Raw genomic sequence first — 25,423 nt, 5'->3', positions numbered from 1 at the left:
GCTAAATGTTTTGTTTTGTTCACTGGGCTGTTAAATTACCGCCAAGAAGAGTAATTCAAAATAACATTCAAAAAGACCGGTCGGCCAAACTAATTCAAAACGCAATGAAAATAATTGAGAGTTAAAAAACAAGCAATACAATTTTTGAATGAATTACTTGACGGTAACACTACCGAAAACAATTTCAAGAGCTATAGCACCAAAAATGAAGCTCACTGAATCGGAATTAGGAGCGCAATAATAGCCGCCTGGAATTGCTGACGCGGCTATAAATAAAAATCGTTAAATTGATTAAGATTAGAATTAGTTTTAATCGCTCAGAGCATAAAACTTTCAAAGAGCACTGACATATTTATGCAAAGCAGTCAGTCTCATATTCAGATACGAACAAATGTCAGATTACCAATACAGCAAAAACCTGAAAGTCTGGCTTGTCACATTCTTCTGTGATATGAAGATAGCCGGCAGACTGCCGAATAAAGCTGCGAAATAATTGCTTGCCGAAAAACGTAGAAAGGGACGAATACAGAACTAAGTTGATGTAGCTAAGAACTAAAACCTTTAGAGATCAATTGATGCTGCTCGTACAATTTCATTCCACAAAATGTTTCATTGCCGACTATCATTATATAAATCAGTTTCTTTCTATTTAAACTATTTTTGTTGACCTTAAGAGTGCAGAAGTCATTTAAATGGGTGAGTAAATTCACGTTTGATCAAAAATTAATCACGTTCAACATCACCGACTGCCATTGGACGCACTGCTCTCGATCAACAGTCGCAGAGGTGGCAGGTGGCTTCAGTTGTAGCTCGCTTATACTTAGGCAGGGCAGCCACATATATTAAGAAAGGGCGCATAAAAGTGGTGGAGGGGACTTAATCACGTCAGCATTTACTAGTGGTGACGCAAAGAAGCAAAAAACCAAGAGCAACATTGGTAAAGCTCCACTGGTACTACACGTGATATAAACATAACGGACTAACGTCGCACGAATGGCTCTCGACCGGCAGTGGTTGGCTCCGTCCAATAGTTAGTTAAGGTTTAGGAATGGTAGCTATGAATTAATTGGTTACTATGCCTCCAAAACAGTTTCGGTGAATTGCGTTCTTGAGAGTATAAGTAAGGCGGATTTTTGAAGTCGATAAGTCAAAAGGGTCAAATTAAAAATCGCAAAAAAAATCACATGACTTATATAATTGAGACGAACTTGGTTTGAGAGCAATTAATTACTTATCATAATTTGTGCAGTCAGTCCATCAAAAGAAACACAATAAATCCATACAGTGCTCACAGGACAGTCCGGGAAAAATGAACCATTCAGATTTAGATGGCTTAAAAAACTTGAGCATTCGATAAGTAGCAAGTCGGATATTTTCCGTTTATGCCCCTCCCCCGTTAAAGAGCACGTGCCATTACAGAGTAAATCACTGTGTAAAAATATGGCACGTGCGTCTGGGGCTGCAAATAATAAGCACCCACTCAGCGGGGGGGGGGGGGCACAAACGGAAAGATCCAGCATGTCTTTAGCACGACTCTTGACTGACCTTTCCTCCTTGGAATTTGACAGACTCCTCGCCATGTTTGAGCATTTGGGCGAGACCGAAGTCAGTGATCTTGACCTGTCTTGAACTCTGAACGAGCACATTTCTTGCTGCTAGATCGCGGTGCACTATTCGCTTCGACTGTAAGTACTCCATGCCCTGAAAAATAAAAAATTATTCCAGATTACATCTATTGCGAAGTGTAGTCGTTCCTGCAATGCCTTAGACCACAGTGTTTCAATGTATTTACTAAGCTCTCCCTGTTTCCATGGAAGATTTCTCAATTCCCTTGTGTTCTAAGAAAATCAAATTTCTTTCAATGATCATTCTTTAAATCATTCTTGAATAGGGATGGATCTTAAATCCTTCCCATGATTCACTTGGTCCACCACAAAAGTGGGCATTCTCAACCTCTCAAAAATAAAGGGTTTTGTTTGTTCATAAAAATTTAGATCAGCTGTCAACCGACTAATCAACCTCTCACCTCTGCGATCTGTCTGCCCCATAGGAAGAATGTTCTAGAAGACTGTGTGTTGCCATACTTCCTGATATAGTCTAGCAAGTTCCCGTGTGGCATGAGTCGTGTCACCAACTGAGGTGTCTCAGTTATACAGATGGCCAACAGTCTCAGCAGACACGGGTGAGACACACTCGCCATGAACTGAGCTTCCTAAATTTAACAACCCAGCATTTTATGAGAACAACCTCTAGTGAGCTAGATATTTTTGTAGGTTTTAGTTAAGAAAAAAAGAAAGAAAAAAGCATTTACTCAACTAAATAAATTGAAGGAAAACCCCTTTTACTCTATTATAATACTTTCCGCATGAATTAATGTTTCTTTCGTTTTCAATTTACTGAACTCTGAGCCAAAAACACGCTCCAAATGTAACTTAAGTATTGCCGGTAAATGCTAGCCATAATGAAACTGAAAAAACATACCCGGCAGATTGCCGGAAAATAGCCGCCGTTGATTCCAATAAGCATGATTGGGATTGAAAGAATAGAAGATATTGAAAAAAAAAAATTTTTGTACAAAAACATTTTTTTAAGTCCGATTTATTTTGATGGCATTTCTTAGTTGAACATACTTGTTTCTTAGAGAGAGGCCAGATGGAATACTATCAATACCAACAAGCATAAGAGATGGTAACTAAGACTTATAGGAACGACATTCAAAAAGCTGGCATCTAAAATTGGGCTTTATGGGTTTATCCCGTTTCTATTTCTGACTTCAATTTTTTATACTGACTCTGTTCATTTTGAATTGCTTTGCTGAGCAACTGATGTTCAAATTCACTTTTTAGCAGAATGAGAGAAGAGAGAAACTAGCCTAGAGAAGTCAAAAAGATTTCACGCAAAATGTCGAAAAAGCGGCAAAATGGTAAAGCGAAAAAAAAGTTCGACGAAGTAAAAAAAAAAACATAGCAGGACAAGTCCTGAAATACAATCCAAGGAATTGAATAAAAAACAGACCTAATGTACCTGACCAGCAGATCAATTGAACAATCCCAGCACGAAAGACAAAATCTCGAAAAGTGAGAACCTAAAAGAATCAAACTAAACAAAAAAAACAATTATTTCTAAAACTCTTGAAGCTTTTAACCTGAAGGCCATTTATGACACAATGCAATATAGTCATTAACTCACGCAAAAGACTTGAAAGAGATTAATTTGACCTTACAGGTAGATAATCTCGAAACAAAATGACAAATCCTTCAAAAAAATGTGAAAAATGCTTCAAATGAAAAGGAAAAATTTAAAGATTTTTCGAAAATGTGTCTGGAAAAAATGTTCAATTTCATTTTTTCTCAAAGGAGTTCTGTCTTGTAACTCATCTGCAATATTTAAAAAGTTTCGTTGGCCAATAAAGTTAGATAAAATCAGAAAATGACAAAAAAATTCAAAAAATTTGAAAACAATCAAAAAAATTTAAATTGTAAGCTTTATTTAAAAAATTACTTATTTTTGCAATCTAAAAAACAGAAAACAATTTTGTTGCCACTAGAAACTCTGCAAAAACATACCAGCAAACTCAATAGCAGCAAACCCCTGGCCACTGAGGAAAAAGACCAAAATTTCAGGAAGTCAAAGAAAAAATTACAATTTGAAACACATTCCCCATTACCACTAGAAACTATGCAGTAACCTATTATCAAAACCTTAAGGAAATATTTTGGCTGTTCAGGTTGGAGAAACCTAAAAATTGACAACAATTTTCAAAAATTTGAAAAAATTGGCTCATGCCATGCCTGGTCCAACAAAGACTGGTCCAAATTTCAGACTGGTCCAACAAAAAATCCGAAAAAAAGACAAAAAAATTGCAACATTTTGGGCTCAAAAACTTCTGAAAATGACCTGTTAACCTTGAATTACGGCCTTCCCAGTAGCTTCATTACTCTAAGTACTTGAAGAACTACTAAACACGGCTATGGGCCTCTAATGAAACTTGATGCCCGCTGAGCTTTACCTGTTTATCCCGTTTTGAAAGCTCAAAGTCATGAAAAAAGGTGTGAAAACATCTTAAAAAATTTAAAGAAGACAGAGCACCAATACAATCCAATTCTTGGATTGTAAAAAAATAGGAGCGCTATAATAGCCGGCTGAGAAGATGAGGGCGGCTATTAATAAATGAATTACAGATGACGTGACTCTGCTTGACATCAGCGGGAACTTCTGGCTTTCATCGAGAACCGCTAACCTGTACGCGATAATGAGCCAGATTTTCAAAGTGTCTTTAGTGGAGTCAAGTAATTTTGATTGGAACACGACACTCGCAAGTTCGAAAATACCGAAAGTTCCTGGAAGCCAACTTCTGGCACTCCAGAATTCGGTACCTTGATACTTGCACGTGCGTGTTTTAAGTAGCAATTTCTCCGATTAGATTAGTTTACGAGTGACGATTAATTTAAGAGGTAGCGTTGTTTCAGTTTGGAACTATTGGTTAAGACGCACGTGAAGTTTTAAAATGTCGAAGCACGTGTAAGTTATAAATTGCCGAAAGTCTGCAGTGCTCTTGAAGCTTTTAAACTGAAGGCCATTTATGACACAATGCAATATAGTCATTAACTCACGCAAAAGACTTGAAAGAGATTAATTTGACCTTACAGGTAGATAATCTCGAAACAAAATGACAAATCCTTCAAAAAAATGTGAAAAATGCTTCAAATGAAAAGGAAAAATTTAAAGATTTTTCGAAAATGTGTCTGGAAAAAATGTTCAATTTCATTTTTTCTCAAAGGAGTTCTGTCTTGTAACTCATCTGCAATATTTAAAAAGTTTCGTTGGCCAATAAAGTTAGATAAAATCAGAAAATGACAAAAAAAATTCAAAAAATTTGAAAACAATCAAAAAAATTTAAATTGTAAGCTTTATTTAAAAAATTACTTATTTTTGCAATCTAAAAAACAGAAAACAATTTTGTTGCCACTAGAAACTCTGCAAAAACATACCAGCAAACTCAATAGCAGCAAACCCCTGGCCACTGAGGAAAAAGACCAAAATTTCAGGAAGTCAAAGAAAAAATTACAATTTGAAACACATTCCCCATTACCACTAGAAACTATGCAGTAACCTATTATCAAAACCTTAAGGAAATATTTTGGCTGTTCAGGTTGGAGAAACCTAAAAATTGACAACAATTTTCAAAAATTTGAAAAAATTGGCTCATGCCATGCCTGGTCCAACAAAGACTGGTCCAAATTTCAGACTGGTCCAACAAAAAATCCGAAAAAAAGACAAAAAAATTGCAACATTTTGGGCTCAAAAACTTCTGAAAATGACCTGTTAACCTTGAATTACGGCCTTCCCAGTAGCTTCATTACTCTAAGTACTTGAAGAACTACTAAACACGGCTAAGGGCCTCTAATGAAACTTGATGCCCGCTGAGCTTTACCTGTTTATCCCGTTTTGAAAGCTCAGTCATGAAAAAAGGTGTGAAAACATCTTAAAAAATTTAAAGAAGACAGAGCACCAATACAATCCAATTCTTGGATTGTAAAAAAATAGGAGCGCTATAATAGCCGGCTGAGAAGATGAGGGCGGCTATTAATAAATGAATTACAGATGACGTGACTCTGCTTGACATCAGCGGGAACTTCTGGCTTTCATCGAAAACCGCTAACCTGTACGCGATAATGAGCCAGATTTTCAAAGTGTCTTTAGTGGAGTCAAGTAATTTTGATTGGAACACGACACTAGCAAGTTCGAAAATACCGAAAGTTCCTGGAAGCCAACTTCTGGCGCTCCAGAATTCGGTACCTTGATACTTGCACGTGCGTGTTTTAAGTAGCAATTTCTCCGATTAGATTAGTTTACGAGTGACGATTAATTTAAGAGGTAGCGTTGTTTCAGTTTGGTACTATTGGTTAAGACGCACGTGAAGTTTTAAAATGTCGAAGCACGTGTAAGTTATAAATTGCCGAAAGTCTGCAGTGCCAGAAGTTCTATATACATACCTAGAGGTCGACTTACCATGAACTTATGACATTTTTAAAGTTGAGTTTTAAAAAAGGTTACGTGACTCTCTCCAAGTGCTACGCTATTCTCGATCAACGCCGTAAGTTCTCAGTGACTTCAAGCTGAGCCACCTAACCTATACTCTGAAATAGGAACTTCTAAATGGATTCGCTACTGTTCTCGACAAACGCCAGGATTTAATGCAGACTCCCGAGTAGACTATACTTCTGCGGTTCTGAGAACTTCCGATAAGACGTAATATTATAAAGAACTTTGACAACTTACATCTATGAATGTTTGTTCAGCTCCAGGGACTGGATCCTGAAGAACTTTGATGGCAACTGGGAGTTGGACCTTGGCATCGTTCTCCGGACACCAGACTCCCTTGTACACGGTGCCAAATGCACCCGATCCCAGTGGTCCTATCCTCTTCAACTCGTGCTTCTGTATTATGTACATTTTACCCTTGCTTGGCTCAATTCCAGTGGGTGTATTTGGGGTCTGAAACATTTTCCCGACTTAGACTTCTGTTTTGAACATTAAAACAAGATTGTTATAGAAAACGAGAACTCTTTGGTTTTTCTTACATTTTTGCGCTAATAATTTCCAAGAATATGGTTCCCAATCTAAGGTGCATTTTGGGGCATATAATATGGCTGTGGTGGTAGCCCATGCACCACACTAGTTTGTTTAATCAGTGGCATGATTCACAATCTCATGATTCTGACAACAAGTCCCGCTGCGGTAGTCTAAAACTCCATTTATGACAAAAGACGTTACAGATCAGAGAATCAGAGCATAATCTCAAGAACCTTCGACAATGTTTCTTTATAATTGTATCCCTTGACCTACTCCTTTATTTCTTAGTATCATTTAAAAAGTCACTCAATTCATTTTCATAAATCATCCAATGTTTGACTTCATTGCTCCTATATTATAGCTTGGATTTTCCCATTTTCAAACAAAAACTTGCATGTAAATTGCGTGAAAGTTTCACGATAAGTATCTTCTTGGCAATTGTAACCAAAGTAACCAAATGAGGCAAATGTCTTAGTAGCAATGTTGATCAAATTTTCAGACTCGAAATTGGGAAACTAAGATTGGCACATCAGAAGCGAAGTTGATACAAAATGGGTTAAAGAAGTCTAAATTAAGCCTTACAGGTTCGTCCTTGGGTATCATGTCCATTCCCAAGTACTTCTGTTCCCTCTGCAGCTTCTCAGCAATCGCATTCCTCTTCCTGGCTCTGTACTTGCAGTAGAACACCAGGGACACTATCAACAGACAAGTGACCACCCCCATTCCTATCAGGACTGGAACCCTTCGTTTCCCGGAGAACAGGGCAGACAGCAACAGTCTAAAAGCAAAAAAATCGAGCTTACACCTTTGCAAAAAAAGTACTTCTGTTTTAGATTATGTACGATTCTGGTCGTGAAAACTAATGTAAGGCAAACGTCTTTGAACTAAATCAATGTTGCCTCCTTACAATTTGCAATTTATTCTTATATGCATTAGAGGAAAGTAATAATGTTTTCAATCGTGTTATAGACACATAAGCAGGCATTTTTTAAAGATAGAGCTTGTATACTTCACATTTGCTTGAATAGTTAAGCTTTTACATCTCTGTCATATTTCTGGTTACCAAGTTATTATTAACAAATTATTAGTTAATAAATCATTATAAACTTGAATGAAATAGGTTTAAAAGTGGTAGGTGTCATTTAACCAGATTTACGATTGATTCAAAACTACATTAACACAATAAACGCGAAAATTCAATTAACTTTAAACTTCGGAGCAGATTGCAAACTGTCCTAGCTAATACTTTTGCAGCAGACGAAAATACAAAGTTAATTGAATTTTCTCTTTTATCGTGTTAAGGTAGTTGGTTTGAATCAATCAGAAAACTTGTTAACTGACACCTATAACTTGTGAACCTATGTCGTTCAAGTTAATAAGGATTTATTAACTAATAATTTGTTTATAATAATTGGCTATTCTTAATAAATAGATAGTTATACTATGTCTTATACCAATGACTCCGCTGTTGTATATTATTACCACTGTAATAATTGAAGTTTATCTAGAGTCGGTTTTATTGAGTCGGTTAGTCAGAGAGAACTAGGTAAGTATACGTCGCGAGCAGAAATAAGTAGCTCTAACACTTTATACTTTAAGGGTGTAAAAGGAGCCCACCTTGGGTCTGCCTTACTTTATAGCATAGACTGACCAATGTCGGACAAATTGCTCTCGAATGAATTAACTTAATTGCTGAATAAGCGCAATGTAAGTAACGCTAAAATCACGAATCCAAGCCTGAAAACTTAACACGAGAAGCGGAATCGAAAGAATGATATAGAACAAAACGGTTAAACAAAATCATCATATAAAAGACACACGTTAACAATAATTGCTTCAAACTTCGTTCGAGAGCAATTAATAAACCTAACCGACTAACGTCAGGCGAATTGCTCTCAAACGACCGGCGAGCGGTTGGCTTCGTCAGTAGCTAGCCACGGTTTAGTGAGGCTAGCTTAAGCTTAATTAAAGGTGCGTGAAGTGAGCACAGCGGGGGGGGGGGCGAACCGGAACGGGGATGGGGGCCACGGTGGGAGGGCATTTTTGACTGCACAAGGCCCTTACGGCCTGCACAATGTGCAGGGGTAGGTATTGGGGGGGGGGGGCGAAGTGAGCGGGGAGACTGATGTGTCTCTAAAACAGTTTCTGTGAATCAGATACTAGGAGACTAGTGAACTGAAAGGCTCTAAGAGAACTTAATGCTCGCTGGGTGCTACCTGTTTATCCCATTTCTGAGGACGACAAGTCAAATGGGTCAGACGAAAAATCGGTCAAGCAAAAAATCGCATTAAAAAAGACCGACAGGACTAATATAATTGCTACAAACCTCGTTTGAGAGCAATTAACAAGCTTTCATTGAGTTAACATAACACACTAAACGTCGGAAGAAATGCTCTCGAACGACTAGTGGGAGCTCTAATCAATTGCAGCCTGCTTCAGTCGGGGAGGGGGGGAGCCTAGCCTAAATGGGACTAAGAAGTTCAATAGTGGGCTTCAAATAACCACATTAGAGGTTAACATATGCCACTATTAAGATTTGAAGTGAAAAATGGCACCCGTTTCGGCGCACTTTTCATTTGACTTTGTATTAAATTGTCGCCAATTGAGTTCAGCCGCTTGAAATTGTGATTGAGAGAGAATTTTAGATCACGCGAAACGCAAAAAGTCAAGGGCGTAAAAGTCACTCGGTCAAAACGGTCAAGCGAAAATTTTGCATAACAAAAGACACGTTTACAATAATTGCTTCTCTACGAGAGCAATTAATATTTTCTCATATTACCAACCCAGTTGGTGCGACAGCAACACACATCTTGTTATTCTTTGGAGACTGTCGAGTGTTAATGGGACATTCTCTGTAGCATCCACCCTCGTACTCAAAGTGCAGGCATCCACCCACACATTCACTCCTCAAGTCTCCAGTGCAGTTTGCCAAACACTGAAAACATGAACAGAATGTCACATCTCATTTGCTACTGTTCTTCAATTCGTCAGCAAATAGACAAAAAAGATACACTCTTTAAAAATAAGTGAACAATAAATTTGCTCCGCTTCCTAACAGCTGAAGAGACAACTATGCACACGCAAAATCGTTCCATTTTGTAGGATTGGTCCATTTACTTTCTTTTAAGAAATATTGAATACTAGCTAAACTGAACAAATTTGACAACGGTGAACTGAGAAAAACATACACCACAGACTGTCGGGAACAGGGCCCCATTAATGACAGTATCCCGATTGGGATTGAAAGAATCACTAAGGAAAAAAATAAAAATTATTCTTCCACGAAAATTTTGGATTTCCTTTGGATTTAGAAATTAGGCTTAAATCTTCTTCTTAATCAGAGGATGAGAGATTATTGGCAATAGCAATTAGCATTAGACCCGGTTAGTAAGAATGAATTGAAACGAAATTTAAGAAACGGGCAAAAAATCTGGTCTTTATGGGTTTACACCGTTTCCATTTTCGATTTCACTTTTCGACTCTTTTAATTACAGATAGCCTTGCTAAGCAACAGCTTTTGAAATGCGAATGGAGGCGAAAGGGCAGGGGAAAATTAGCCTTGAAGTTAAAATACAATTGCACAGTTAATGTTGAAAAAACGGAAAGTTGCACAAAGTGAAACGAGTGAGTAAATACAGGGGTATTAAAAAAGCAATGATCTCTGAAATTCAAATGGATAGAACCATGAAACATACCCGGCAGATTGCCGGAAAATAGCCGCCGTTGATTCCAATAATCATGATTGGGATTGAAAGAATAGATATTAAAAAGAAATATTTTTGTACAAAAACATTTTTTAAGTCCGATTTATTTTGATGGCATTTCGTAGTTGAACATAACGTACTTCTGTTTCTTAGAGAGAGGCTACAGGGGCTACTATCAATACCAATAAGCATTAGAGATGGTAACTAAGACTTATAGGAACAACGCTCAAATAGCGGGCATCCAAAATTGGGCTTTATGGGTTTATCCCGTTTCTACTTCTGACTTCAATTTTTATACTGACTCTGTTCATTCTGAATTGCTTTGCTGAGCAACTGATGTTCAATATCACTTTTAGCAGAAAGAGAGAAGAGAGAAACTAGCCTAGAGAAGTCAAAAATATATCAGGCAAAATGATGAAAAAGTGGCAAAATGAGGTAAAGCGAAACATTTTTTTATTCGACGAAGTAAAAAACATAGCAGGACAAGTCCTGACGTACAATTCAAAGAATTTTCATTGACTAAACAGAAAACTAGACCAAGAACGGACTATGAATGGATTGGGAAAACCTTTTAGAAAAAAATCCGATCCAAAAAATCGAAAAAACTGTAAAAATCAAAGTGAAATTGCCGCATGTGAACAAAAAACCACTAGCGAGAAAGCGAATTTTGTTCAAACCACGTTTTCTCACTCTACTTTAAATTTAGATCGAAAAAATTCACGCCGCAAAACCACTCGCTTTTTCGCTACACTTCCTGTTTCGGCGTGACCAAAATCACTACTCCAATTTGACTTCAAAAATCATGAAAATGTGTGAACAGATCTTAAAAAAATAGCAGGACAAGTCCTGACGTACAATTCAAAGAATTTTCATTGACTAAACAAAAAACTCGACCTAGAATGCACTATGAGTGAATTGAGAAAACTTTTTAAAAAAATCAGATCAAAAAAATAAAAAAAAAAACAGAAGATCAATGTCAAAATGCCGCATGTGAACAAAAAAAACCACCAGCGAGAAATGAAAAATTAATTCAGACAAAAAACTAGGACTAGAATAAGCTGTGAATGGATTGGGAAAACCATCTAAAAAATCCGATCCAAAAAATCCAAAAAACAGTAAAAATCAGAGTGAAATTGCCGCATGTGAACAAAAAACCACTACCGAGAAACCGAATTTTTGTTCAAACACCGTTTTCTCACTCTACTTTAAAGTTAGAGCGAAAAAAGTTCACGCCGCAAAACCACTCGCTTTTTCGCTCCATTTCCTGTTTCGGCGTGACCAAAATCACTACTCCAATTTGACTTCAAAAATCATGAAAATGTGTGAACAGATCTTAAAAAAAAGACAGCGCCCCAATACAATTCAAATTCTTTTAATTGTAAAAAAATAGGAGCGCTATAATAGCCGGCTGAGAAGATGATGGCGGCTATTAAACACAACCAATTCAGCATTATTGGCACAACGTTTCAGAAAAGCTAAACATAATCGACTCACGTCGAGCTAATTGCCCTCAAACGAGCGGCCAGCAGATAGTTGCGGTTCAGTGAGGCTAGCTTTAGCTTAATTGAAGGGGCGTGAGGTAAGCGCAGCGGTAGGGGGTTGATGGGGGGGCTGCACGGGGCCACGTCCTTACGGCCTGAACGATGTGCGGGGGCCGGGATGGGGGGTTAAGTGAGGGGGTCCGATGTGGGAGAGGTCTGAACCGCGGGCTGTGTGGGACGCATAAAACAGGACTAATATAATTGCTACAAACCTTTGAGAGCAATTAATGAAATTACTTGATCAATTCGATGCAATTACATTTATTTTTTTGCATTCAATTGCAGATATGATTGCAGCAGGTGAACACATCCTTTATTATAACTGTTTAATTGTTAATTATTCTTTAGGAACGTTTGACGCGATCAAAAAATGGCTTCAAAGCAAATGGAGCAATTTTTATCAGGTTCTTGAGAAAAATTGGACGGGATGATGTACATTAAAAAACTCTGCAATTTGACGAAAAACACTCCAAGTGAAATTGGTCAAAAGGCAAATTTGCGTACAAAATACAAGTCTAAAAACATAACCCACCCAGGGTAAGGGGGTCAACCTCTAAGAACAGCCCGTCACACGATAAATATAAGCCTCCAAAACAGTTTCTGTGAATCACATACTTTGATACTAGTGTTTATCCCATTGTTGAGGACGGAAATGGGTCAAGCGAAAAATTGGATAAAAAAGAGCAACAGGACTAATATAATTTCTACAAACTTCAATTGAGAGCAATTAATAATTTCTTTTAAAACTCTGAAGAACGATATTTCCCCATCAGCTAACTTCTTAAATAATCTGGCAAAAATATACCGACATTTTGTAGAGCTATAAATTTCAGGCTACTCAGGCAGACAGTATATGATGACAGTTTTTCCTCATATCCATTCCATAGATCGTCTGCCGTTAACTTTTTTCGTGGTGAGCGTATAAAACAAATGTATACATATATAAACGTAGAAATATATAAAAGCCATGATTTTCATAGAAACCAAAAACTTTAGGTTGCTTCAGTCAGGGAGTAGGAGTTCGCCAATGGGTTTCAGAAGGCATTTTAGACCCCTATTATGATTTGAAGTGAAAAACAAAATCAATTTTGGAGCACTTTTTATTCGATTTTTATTACCGCAAAATGAGTTGAAGAGGTTAGATTATGTAAAACGCGAGAAATTAAGGACAGAAAAACTGCTCAGCAAAAAATTCATCAGAAAGACTACTACAACAACTGCGCCAACTTCGTTTGAGAGCAATTAATATAAATAACAGAGCAACATCGGAGAAATATCCTCTTAAACGTGAGGCGTGGGTTGGCTTTGGTGGCAGCTAGCATAAGCTTAGGGAGGCTAGCCTCACTAATCAAGAGAAGGGGGATATCTTGGGGTCTAAAACTATCCACATTCCGCTTTGTACCATGATTAGATACATGCAGAGCAGTTTCAGTAAATTGTACATTTGACAGACTATCAACTCTCCATTAAAACCCTCGGGCCTTAACCGCCCGTTTATCTCGATAAAAAGTCCATCCGTCAGATGAGAAAACAATTGAGCGAACAATAGCATAAACATAGCTGGCAGATTGCCAGAAAATAGCCGCAATAGCTTCGTAGATCTGCAGTCTCAGAAAAAAACAGTAAAAAAGACCAATAATTCGTCTTTTCATTGAAGGCTGATTTGTTATATATTTTGATTAAAAATCTGTATAAGTTTTTGCTGCCTCTATTAGCTGCTCTCAAATAACCTTCATTTAGAGTGACACACAACAATTTGACCTTATCTCTTTGAATTGAAGTAAATAAAAGTCAATTTCAAAGTGAGGAAGTCATTTTTGAGAGTGAGGTAAGTCAAGTGTGACCAAAAACTTAATCACGCGCATGAACAAAAAAACTCGCTCCACTAAGAGCGAAAAATGACGTCACACATGCAATTCAGTTGAAATTGCATGAACGAATGAACAAAAAGTGGCTGTGACGTCATATGGTCGTAACAAAAATCATGACGACGAAATCAAAAAAAACCAAGAGAAGGCCAATAATAGCCCCAGCTATCGCTGTGCCGCTATTAAAAAGACTTAACATAACCGATTAACGTTGGGCGAATTGCTCTCAAACGGCCGGCGAGCAGTTGGCTTCGTCAGTAGAGAGCCACGGTTTACTGAGGCTAGCTTTAGCTTATTCGAATTTGCAACTTGTAGTTTTCTGCCCTTGTTAGGAAATAAATCAAATAAAAAATGATATTTTTGCAAATATAAAAAAAGCTACCAGATTTTGCAGTGAAAATCTTGAAAAATATTTTTTGCATCCGGAGTTACGTCAAGTAACTCATCTGCAAAACTTGAAAAGCTTCGTTGGCCAGTAATGATCGTTAAACTGAAAAAAGGACAAAAATATTCACAAATTTTGAAAACAATCGCAAATTTCAACAAAATCTTGCTAGAACAAGATATTAAAATCTTCAAAACCATTTCAATGTCTCAAGAGACTAATCAATGGCCAAAAAACATTTTCCAGTAGCTTATTGTCAAACCATAACGCTGAAGGCGTTAGAATGAAAAACCTGAATAATGACCATAAATGTCAAAGAAACTGAAAAATGCAAGTTTTGTAAAAAAAAAGCTAAAATTCGTGATGTTGAAATCATGAAAAACATTTCATTACATTAAGAAACAATACAGTAACCTATTGTCGATTTGTTGAGGAGGTTCCTCGGCTCTTGAGGCTGGAGAAAGCTAAAAACCGACGAAAATTTTCAAATTTTCGTGTTGTTAAAATGTTGAAATCATTCCAATGCCGCTAGAAATTATGCAGTAACTTTTTATAAAACCATAGAGGAGCTTCCTTGACACCTAGGGCTGAAAGAACTCGAAAAAACTTGAAAATTTTGAAAATTAGTAAAAAAAAAATTGCGTGTTTTTAGCGATCGGTTGTTGAGGGGGCACTGGGGGCTGATGGGGGGGGGGGGCAACAGAGGGGTGGGGAGCAACATCGCGGTGAGGGGTGGGGCAATAGGGGGGGGGTCAACAGTGGGGGTGTCTTCAACCTCTAAGAACCGCCCTTGACACCATAAGAATAAGTCTCCAAAACAGTTTGAGCTGAAACAGAGCTGATGGGCTCTCAGAGCACTTAGTGCCCGCTGGGCGCTACCTGTTTATCCCGTTTTTGAGGACGAAAAGTTAAAAGTCGTCAGACGTAAAATCGTTCAAGCGAAAAATCGCAGGAAAAAAAGACCTACAGGACTAGTATAGACTAATATAATTGCTACAAACTTCGGAGAGCAATTAGCAGGAACTAAATAATAATTGCTACAAAGGTAGTTAGAGTGCATTTAAAAACCGTCAAATTAGAAGCAAGGCCTAATGAAGAAATCTCCGCTCATTATTAAGGATTTGATGATAAAGCAATGTAAAATTGTGATGAGACGTAACAAAACTTAATACTTTTTTAAGCTTTATGTTATGAGTTCCGACGACACCTTACTTACGTAAGCAGTATTACAAGGCATTAAACTGACCCATTGCCTTGTTTCAAGACCATACCAATTGTCTTAGTACATATCACCGAAACCGGCAATTCAAGAACTGGTGTTGGTTGATCCATATTAAATCTTACTTCGGAGTGGCAAGGCTTGCAGACGTTGGTAGAGTCGTTGTACTGATTATCTTTACATTGGCTCACACACTCGTTGCCATTTGGAATCAGAAAGGGATAGCGGTCGGGGCACTGGATCACGCAATTCTTAACCTATAACAAACAAAGATCTAATTAAATCGAGTTACGATTTGGTATCGCGAGTACGAATTACTCAGTCGTCAGCATTCAAAGCGTGTGAAAAGGTCTAGGATCCAGCATCCAGATTATGGGTTATAATTGTTGTTGAATGAATTGACCTTTTTCGTTTGTGCCCCCATCTTAGTGGGTGCTTATTATTTGCACCCCACAGACGCACGTGCCATATTTTTACATACTGATACTATGCAATGACACGTGCTCTGTAACTGGAGAGTGCATAACGTACTGCGGGAGGGGGGCATAAACGAAAAAGATCCGAATGACTTAAGATACAGAAATGAAAATGTCAAAAGAATGCAGGTACCATATACCAATAAACCTCTAAGTGTTGACAAAAACGGTAAAATTAACTCACGTCAGGAGGCTTCTAAAATAAGATATTTCAAATAATTGAACTGAATGGTAAGTTGAAACAAACTTAAACCTACTAATATCAAACAAATTGCTCTCGAACCACGGGAGGGGGCTCAATTTAATTTAGCAGGATAGCGTCTTGGATAAATTGGCGTTTCCATTTAAATAAATAAAGGAAACACCCGACTAAAAATAATTGCTTCAAACTTCGTTCGAGAGCAATTACATATATTGCAAATTCTATATAAACCAATTTAGAAAGATAATAATGCCTGTTTTCAACTGACCCTTTCGGCCGACTTGTTCTCGGATGTTGTTGTTGACTGGATATAGTAGAAGCTGTGTTTACAAGCATTGCACTGGTAAGCCTCTCCCCCGAAACATCCTTCCCTTGGGTCACATTGCTCGTTGCACCTCTCACACTTGCCAGTGGAGGACACAGATGCATATGAGTAGCCACAACTGTAAAATAGTACCATCAAGATTTTTTTTAAATCAAAATATTTCAAATTAGAATAATTGGGATTTCCCATTATGGCCCCTTATTTTATCCGCACGAAAATTTTAACCGTTAATTACGGTAATGGGGGAGGCAGAATGATCACCAAGCTTCTTTTGGGGTTGCGGGGGGGGGGCACAAACGGAAAAGATCCTATAGATTTAACGACAAATTTTAACCAATCAAATTTTTTCATGAACTATTATGTGATTATTTTCACTTACTCTGGTACACAGACATTGCCTTGTAAGAAGTTTTTGCAACTTTTACACTTGGTAGGACCCGATCCAGAACAGCCTCCGATGCACTCTGGGTCACATGCTATGCAGAGCTAAAAAACACCAATCAAAAAGAGACCCAATAAAATACACAAAACAAAATCATGCAACAGAATTTAGCCCTAACCGTCCAACGAGACCAAATATGACCAAATGTACCAACTGTAATTGATAATTTTTGAATTTTTAAATAGCGTAGATACCTCATCGTGCTGAAAAAAACATTATCAGAGCAAAAACAGGCTTTCAATTTTTTGCACATGTTTAAGATTAGTATCTTAGACAACAGATTGCGGAAACAGCTGGGCAGAAAACTCGCGAAATGTAGAATAAACAAAGCAACAAAAACAGATCTGAATTGATTCAAATTATTTAAACTATGGATCTTTTCAAAGATCCCCCTTTCGCAAGGGGGAGGGGGGTTGTGGACTAGAAATTAAGAAAGAAATTTACTGACCATTCTGAGTAACGAATTAACTTTTTAAGTATACGCAAAAGTATGTTAAACTGAATAGAATAAATTGAGCCCTTCTAGGGCGATTAGTCGAATTGTAATATAAAGCGAAAGAGAATTTCAACTAGCTGACCAGTGGGCGCGCTTCTCAACTATAAACGACCCGCGATTTACGGATGGCATGCCACGGAGCATGAGAGGCATGGTCGTGAACAGCGGTCAGCTATCACTCAGAGTAATAATAGCTTATCCGAACTGTACGCTAATTATGTATGTTTATAAGTATAGCTCAGACAGGGGCCGAGATTCTCTACTAGGCACCAAAGTGGCGAGCGGATTGTTGAAAAGATCCTAACCTGCTAAAAAATCAGATCAAATAATTCGAACGTTTTGCATTATTACAAATACATTGTATTGTATTCGAAAAAATACAAATTGCTTGTTTCATTTTTCTCGCGAATTGTACCATTATTATTGAGGCTTTATTTAGGAGTAGCTTAAATCATTAGATAGGGGTTCTGTGCTGAACCAGCAAGGGGTCAGATTGAAGAGAATATTTTATAAAAAAAACTCATCAAGCAAATCTAGTTCTCATCGCAAGAATGTAAAAATTAAGGAGGAAGAAGTAAAAATTGGAAGGAGGGGTTCCATCCCCCAACCTCCGGTGTAATATTATGTTACATTCATTACTAATGGGCTATCAGGGCCTGGTGATAGCTTATCTTACAATCTGTTTTATTCAAACAACAGACGTAATTTCTGAAAAAAGGGCACGCAAACATCAAAACAATTAAGCGTGAAAAAGTCACTCGACAAGTGAAATCGAAAAGCTAGAATAAAACGGTGAAGCAAAAATTTTGCATTTAAAGACATACGTTTAAAATACTTTGTTCGAGAGCAATAAAATCAGCGTTAGGTGACATAACGAGAACATGGCCAGAAGAATTCTGGAAACGACTCGAAGCGTCGGCATTTCACCCAGGAAAAGCCACCAGTTCACAAAAACTTTTGTGTAGAAAGCTGATAACACAGAATTATTTAAGCCAGAGGAAAAGTTTAGCAGTTCAAAACTGCACTGAAATAAACGAGAAACACGAAGACTTAATATAGCCGGTAGATTACCGGAAAATAGCCGCCGGTGACGCACATCGGGATTGAAACAAAAAAAGAAGAGATAAAAAGATCGAAAATTTTCTGTTTTCTTTTTCAGTAAAAAAGTGTTCTAATTTGGCGTGCAGTTTCAGTTGGATTCTAAAACTATACTTAATTCAGCTTCTAAGCTGAAAGCTAATAAGCTTAATAACAATGTCAGCTAGCTAACACTAAAAAACTTTGATAACCAAATTCTCAGTGAATTAATGACCGCGTTTTATTGGTTTAACCCGTCTTTTTTGATTTTGATCTTTTGACTTTGACAGTATTTACCACATTGCGTAATTGAATGCGTGAAAAACCTTAAAATTCATTTAGTTGAAATGTTTGAATGAATTAGTTGACCTTAACACTACGGAAAACGATTAGAGCTAAAGCAACAAAGAGCCAAAGCACCAAAAACGAAGCTCACTGTATCCAGAAAAGACGGCAAATTGCCGGAAAAAAGCGCCGTTGATCCGCTTGACGCAAATGGGGATTGAAAGAAAAAACAAACCCGGCAGATTGCCGGATAATAGTCGCCGTTGATTCCATAAGCATTATTGGGATTGAAAGAATAGAAGATATTAAAAAAACAGAGACTACAGGGCTACTATCAAAACCAATAAGTATTAGAGATGGTTACTAAGACTTATAGGAACGACGTTCAAATAGCGGGCATCTAAAATTGGGCTTTATGGGTTTATCCCGTTTCTACTTCTGACTTCAATTTTTTATACTGACTCTGTTCATTTTGAATTGCTTTGCTGAGCAACTGATGTTCAAAATCACTTTTAGCAGAATGAGAGAAGAGAGAAACTAGCCAAAAGAAGTCAAAAAGATTTCACGCAAAATGTTGAAAAAGCGGCAAAATGAGGTAAAGCGAAACATTTTTTGTTCAAAAAAGTAAAAAATTAGGAGCGCTATAATAGCCGGCTGCAAAGATGAGGGCTGCTATTAATTAAGAGAATATCTCTAAGTGTCAAAACGTTCTTATTTGGTGTGCAAATTCTGCACATTCGAATAGATTCTAAAATTAAACTTAATTCAGCTTCTAAACTGAACGCTATGAAGCCTAATACTAATGCCAACTAGCAATCGCTTTAATGAACTTTTATAAACTAATTCACTTTGACTTAATGACCGGGTTTTATATGTTCATCCCGTTTCTTTTGATTTTGCTCTCCTTAACGTTGACCGTATTCACTATATTGCGTAATCCAATGCATGACCGAAATTAAAATCCATTCAGTTGAAACGGTGAGTGAAGTAAGTCAGAAGTAAAACGTGAAAATCGCGACTTGAAATAATAGCCATTGAGAGGCTGGCGTCGGCTATTAAACATACACAGAAAGAAAAAATAAAAACACGCTAAATTTCAAATAGAACGTTAAATTTTATAAAAATACCCGGCAGATTGCAGGACAATAGCCGCCGTTGATTCCCATAACCAAGATTGGAACTGAAAGAGAAAAACTAATGAAAAAAATGATTTTTGTACACAAACAATTTTAAAGTTCGAACTATTTTGATGTCATTGGGGAGCTGAACATACTCCAATTTCATAGTGAGACGACACAGGGGCTAGTATCAATACCAATAAGCATTAGAGATGGTAAATAAGAACAAATTTCGAGTAACGGGCATCTAAAACTGGACTTTATGGGTTCATCCCGTTTCTATTTCTGATTTCGTTTTTAGTACGACGAAGTACAAATAAAAGCGCTATAATGGCCGGCTGAGAAGCTGAAGAGGCTATTAAAAAATAGAAACAAATTCAGAAATTCAGCTCTCCCTCTCCATTAAGTATCGAGAAAGCAGCGGTCACAACTTGACTCGTGAACCAGAAAACTGACTTAAAGAAACATAACTCAATAACGTCGGGTTGTAGCTACTTTGAGCTTAGGAAGGCTGGCCTCAGTCGGAGACGATAAAAGCTGGTGGAGGGGTGGGGTAGGGTAGGGTGGGCTTGGCGGTCATTGAACATATCTAATTCGAAAATAGTCCGGCATTGAGTAAAGATGCCTCACCATTTGTTGAGCAAAAATCGAAGTCTCCAACACTCCCAGACGATCATAGAAGTAGTTCTCTGGACATTCGTACTCAACCTTGGGAGGAGGCTCACAAGTGTTGTTACGACCCCACAACATACTGTGTACTGGTGCATCCAAATTGACATTATGTATCATGACCATTCCATCACATCTGTTGCATCCACCGTCGCCAAGTATGGACTTATTGCCAGTGCAGCCTCTGTAAAAAGGAAACAAACTGGATAAGATGTTTTGGCAATGTTTAAATAATTTCACGTCGTGTGCTTTGTTTATTTCATTGATGTTGGATGCATTACTCGTTGAGTCAAAAGCGCTCTTCATGGCCACGGTTGGATGTATGTAGAGAGTTAATGATTTCAGTTATCGTCTTGTAATCCAAAAAACTGATTTACAACTACATTTTTTTGATTTTTTGTTGCTCAAAATCATCCGCTTCAGAACCCCTCCCTCCCTCCCCCCCCCCCCCCCCCCCCAGGACCTATATTATTGCCCAACATATCCTATACAACGCATTAAAATAATTGAAGTTGAATGTGCTGACCGAGCAACTATAACTAATATTTGCCATAACTTGAAAGAATCCTATCCAGTCAACAAATTTGAATCGATAAATTTAATATTGCTAACTAACAATCTAATGTGAAAGATAATTCCAAGTTTGTTTTCATTTCTTTTGAACTGTGATTGTTGTGAATGTGCTGTTATATTAAATTAAATAGGGTAAGCTGCAAATGGAAACATGACGCTTCCTTCGCTTATCACCGCCATCGACTGGTTGTTTATTAAATAGCGAAATAAATTCGTTTTCTTTCTTTAAAATGCAGCTAAGGGTGGACGTGTTATAAACGACACTGGCAGAATAGATCAAAAATTCATCGAACAAATTTAAGAAGGCTAAATATGTCTCTTAACAGCCATTTAGCATATGCGAGTGGTGGCTGTATACAAATTTTTGCCAACAAGGTATAAGGGCGATGGGATGGGGAGGGGAAATAGATCATAAGAGATTCTATTTAAGGCACAGTGCAGGTACCTGTCCAGCTCGCATGTAGGCGGACAAGGGCGACACATTTTCGTGTCAGAGAGGGCGAACATCCCAACTGGACACTGTTTCACACACATTCCGTCGTTCTCAAAGTTCACACATTTGCTGCAATTTTCAGGACCCTGAACACACAAAAAACATGCATCATAACTAAAAGGAAACATCAGATCCTATATCAACTCTAACAGTTATTCGGCATTCGTCAAAAAAAAGTAGCTGTTCTTTTTCTGCTCTGCTCAATTTTGGAAACGGCCTCGAAAAATAGATATGTCCGGCGCCTCCAAATACCTTCCAATATACCACGAATTATAGTGGCTACGCTAACACCTTTTTAATCTTACATCTTAACAGCATATGCAACTAATATATGGCACTAAAATCTCACAGCTGAATATAAGATTTTTTGAAATCAGATTCACTTTTTGTCTTGTCGAGCCCAAATACAAAACTCTCCTTAATGGGCAAAAAATTCTCACGACCCCGATGCGCACGTGATGGATGGTCAAAACCGACACAGGGGGGGAAATATCTCATCGCAAAACTAGTTTCTCACCCTTCCTTGACATCCGCCAGAGCACTCTTCATGGCAACTTTCGCACATCTTCCCGTCAACAAAAGCCTTCTCGGGGTCACATGTTTCAACGCACGTCTTGTTGTTGAAGTCATAATTTCGACACTTGAAACACATGTCTGGCCCCGGGCCCCAACACGCTTGCTTTCCACCCACTTTGGCACATTGTTTATCACATTTGGGTAGATTGTCTGAAAATGTCAGCAAGGTAAAGTCGTACGCATCGGGAGTTCAATTGATTAAAAGAAGAATGAAACTTAAACATGGCCAAAATTTTTAAAACTTCAAACTTTTAAGATTAAGAACCACCCTTCGCACCATGAAATAGTCTCATGAACGAAGTTTTGTTGAATCGCATACTTAGAGACTAGCGAGGCGTAAGGCTCTAAGAGAGCTGCTCAGTCACTTAATGCACTCCTGGCGCTAACTGTTAATCCTATTTTTGAGGACAAATAGTCAAAAGGGCAGACGAAAAATCGCATAAAAAGACACCAGGACTAATAAGGAAGAAAGAAAGAATATATTTCTTTGATCAGGTAATACAAATCTAGCATCTAATAATAAACAAAATAAATCTTTACCGCAACCAAAGAGGACAGGTAACGCGGTAATAGTACCCGCAATGCCCCAGTGAGACCCCATTGACTTGCAACCAAGATTTAAATAAGTTTAAGAGAAACAATTAATAATTTATTGGTTCCGCGATTATTTTTTTTAATAAAGAACAAACGTGCCAATTTTTTTTTGCAAAATGGGAGCAACAAGTGACGGAATTTGAGCTTCAACACATCCACAGCTATCAGAACTAACCGCACTGGTCAGCAGACGCCACTTCACCAATGTTCATAATCGTAGAGACCTCTGACGTGCCTGGCCTGGGAACTATCAGGTCTCTCAGCATCTGCTCATTAACATAGCAGAGACGGTCTCCAGTTATTGACATCGTTTCACCCTGGGGCATCCTTTTCACTTGTTTTAGAGACGCTAGTCCTAAGTGGGTCAACTTCCGGTTGTCGCCAATCACGAATGAGCCTCCCCTGAACAAAAACATTTACAGGTTTTCAGGGTAGATTTTTTTTGAAATAATTACTCCGAACACCTAATTTGCACAATCAGAGTCCCTCAATTCATTCAGTTTTTTAATTATTTCAAAGAATTGGTTTCTATTTATTATTTGTCAATCGTCAAACTTTCATGACTTAATTTACCTACGCGTGATATGCATTCCAAGACACCATTTACTTTGTATAAGAATAGATAGCTTTATCTATTATAATTATTGAGCAAATTCTTCCCAGTAGAACATTCATGCAGAAACGACACGTTCTATAAAACTAAATGTGATTGCTCTACTTTCGAAGGAAGTGCTTTTTGCTGCTATTTCAGTTGAAAGAAAACAACTTAAGCAATAATTCGACATATAAACTGATGCAAGCGGGAACGGAAAAACAGCAAGCGAAAGAAACTTCTTGGATGACTTCAAAGCCGCTTTTTAACAGAAAGAATGACAGGCTACGAAAATTAATAGGCTGTTCAAAGTAACGACCTCAATAAATTGAAAAACAACCCCGAAAAATTGAAACAACCAAGAATCGAAAACAAACTTCAGAGAACCAACATAGCTTGATATCTATCTCAGCACTACTTAACTATCTCCCCAACCATAAAAAAACAACGTAAAATTTTGGATTTTTTCCAAGTATCCCTGAGAAGACAATCAAAAAAAGAATTTAAAGACATACCCAGCATATTCCCAGAAAACAGAAAACAGCCGCGATTGATTCCCAAGACACCGATTGGGATTACAACAACCATCGAAAAAATGAGATTGCTTTGTTACAGAAAAAATAAAACGTGTTATTTTGCTTGTTTCCTACAGAAAAACAAAAGAACGTGTTATTTTGATTGCATTTGGTAGTTAGACTTAATAAGGGAAGTGGTATTAAAAAATGAGCATTAGACTTGGTAACAAAGATGCACTAAAACAAAGTTTTAAGTAACAGGCATCTAAAATTGTGCTTCATGGATCGGTGCTTGGTGAGAAACTAACAATAAAACGAAGATTGAGCAAAATCAGCGAACCATGAACTAGCTTAGAGAAGTCAAGATTTCATCAAAAACAGTATAAAAATGGTACAGTACATATTTTTTCAAGCATTTGAAATCATGATTTAGACAAGTTGAAAATCATCTGCTTGCAGTTCTACTTTTAGCTAACGGTAAATTTGACAAGAGCCGATGTGAAAAAACAAAATTTCAATAATTTGAGTTTCAATATCGAAGTTGAGAAAATTTTTCTCCGATTACGTAAATTTTAATCTCATTCCCAATGTTAGGAGACAAAAATGTCGATTAAATTGCCAGCTTAGAACATTTTTGAAAGACTAAAAGGACGATTAGATTACATGTTCCGGTTGTGTAGGTTCATATAAAGAATTTTCAGCGTTCAATTGAGATTGATTGAAAATTTTGGCTAATTTCATTAAAGTCATTTGATTGCTGTGAAAAAACAACAAATAAGTTTAAAAAATAATTGATCATACGTTTATAATTGATCACTAATTCTTCCGCATTTAATAATAGTCAGTACTATTTCCCCGCATATTTAAAACATACCCGGCAGATTGCCGGAAAATAGCCGCCGTTGATTCCAATAAGCATGACTGGGATTGAAATAACAGAAGATATTGAAAAAAAAAAGATTTTCGTACAAAAACATTTTTTTAAGTCCGATTTATTTTGATGGCATTTCGTAGTTGAACATACTTCTGTTTCTTAGAGAGAGGCTACAGGGGCTACTATCAATAACAATAAGTATTAGAGAGAGGTAACTAATACTTATAGGACCGACGTTCAAATAGCGGGCATCTAAAATTGGGCTTTATGGGTTTATCCCGTTTCTATTTCTGACTTCAATTTTTTATACTGACTGTTCATTTTGAATTGCTTTGCTGAGCAACTGATGTTCAAAATCACTTTTAGCAGAATGAGAGAAGAGAGAAACTAGCCTAGAGAAGTCAAAAAGATTTCACGCAAAATGTTGAAAAGGCGGCAAAATGAGGTAAAGCGAAACATTTTTTTATTCGACGAAGTAAAAAAAATAGGAGCGCTATAATAGCCGGCTGAGAAGATGAGGGCGGCTATTAAAAACAATCAATTAACGTAGGGTGAATTGCTGTCCAACGAATGACGAGGGCTTCTTTAGTAGCTAGCTACGATTTAGGGAGGCTAGCCTTAGCTTAATTGAAGGGATGTGGGTTGAGCGCAGGGGGATCGCGCTGGCTTACGGGTGCACCGATGTGAAGGGGTTGTGGTGACAGGGGGTGCGGATGTTGTGGTAGAGGGTGAAGGGGGCGTGAACTGGAGGGAGGTCAAACCGCCTTCACACCATGAATTTATGCCTCGAAAACAGTTTCGTTGAATCGCTTACTTAATGTTT

The 25,423-nt window shown here is 37.6% G+C and overlaps 1 protein-coding gene across 8 annotated transcripts in view; it reads right to left on the bottom strand.

Annotated features, from left to right (window-relative positions):
* Positions 1-25,423, bottom strand: part of LOC142349505 (epidermal growth factor receptor-like) — a 132,892-nt gene that overhangs the window by 22,511 nt on the left and 84,958 nt on the right. For 6 of the 8 annotated variants that reach the window (XM_075401101.1, XM_075401106.1, XM_075401107.1 and 3 more), the window contains 13 exons: positions 22,795-23,021; positions 21,967-22,175; positions 21,402-21,535; positions 20,345-20,567; positions 16,676-16,782; positions 16,240-16,414; positions 15,954-15,965; positions 15,419-15,550; positions 9,360-9,511; positions 7,159-7,354; positions 6,283-6,498; positions 2,027-2,212; positions 1,546-1,701 (listed from right to left, as the gene is read on the bottom strand). In XM_075401101.1, the coding sequence (XP_075257216.1) occupies positions 1,546-1,701; positions 2,027-2,212; positions 6,283-6,498; positions 7,159-7,354; positions 9,360-9,511; positions 15,419-15,550; positions 15,954-15,965; positions 16,240-16,414; positions 16,676-16,782; positions 20,345-20,567; positions 21,402-21,535; positions 21,967-22,175; positions 22,795-23,021 (2,125 nt within the window). The remainder of the gene's footprint in view (positions 1-1,545; positions 1,702-2,026; positions 2,213-6,282; positions 6,499-7,158; positions 7,355-9,359; positions 9,512-15,418; positions 15,551-15,953; positions 15,966-16,239; positions 16,415-16,675; positions 16,783-20,344; positions 20,568-21,401; positions 21,536-21,966; positions 22,176-22,794; positions 23,022-25,423) is intronic. The other 2 variants (XM_075401102.1, XM_075401105.1) reach the window with 1 other exon arrangement.

The sequence above is a fragment of the Convolutriloba macropyga genome, chromosome 11 (assembly GCF_964194025.1).
Source record: "Convolutriloba macropyga chromosome 11, txConMacr16.3, whole genome shotgun sequence".
NCBI classification, from domain to species: domain Eukaryota; kingdom Metazoa; phylum Xenacoelomorpha; order Acoela; family Convolutidae; genus Convolutriloba; species Convolutriloba macropyga.
This window is presented reverse-complemented; position numbering and strand designations above follow the sequence as displayed.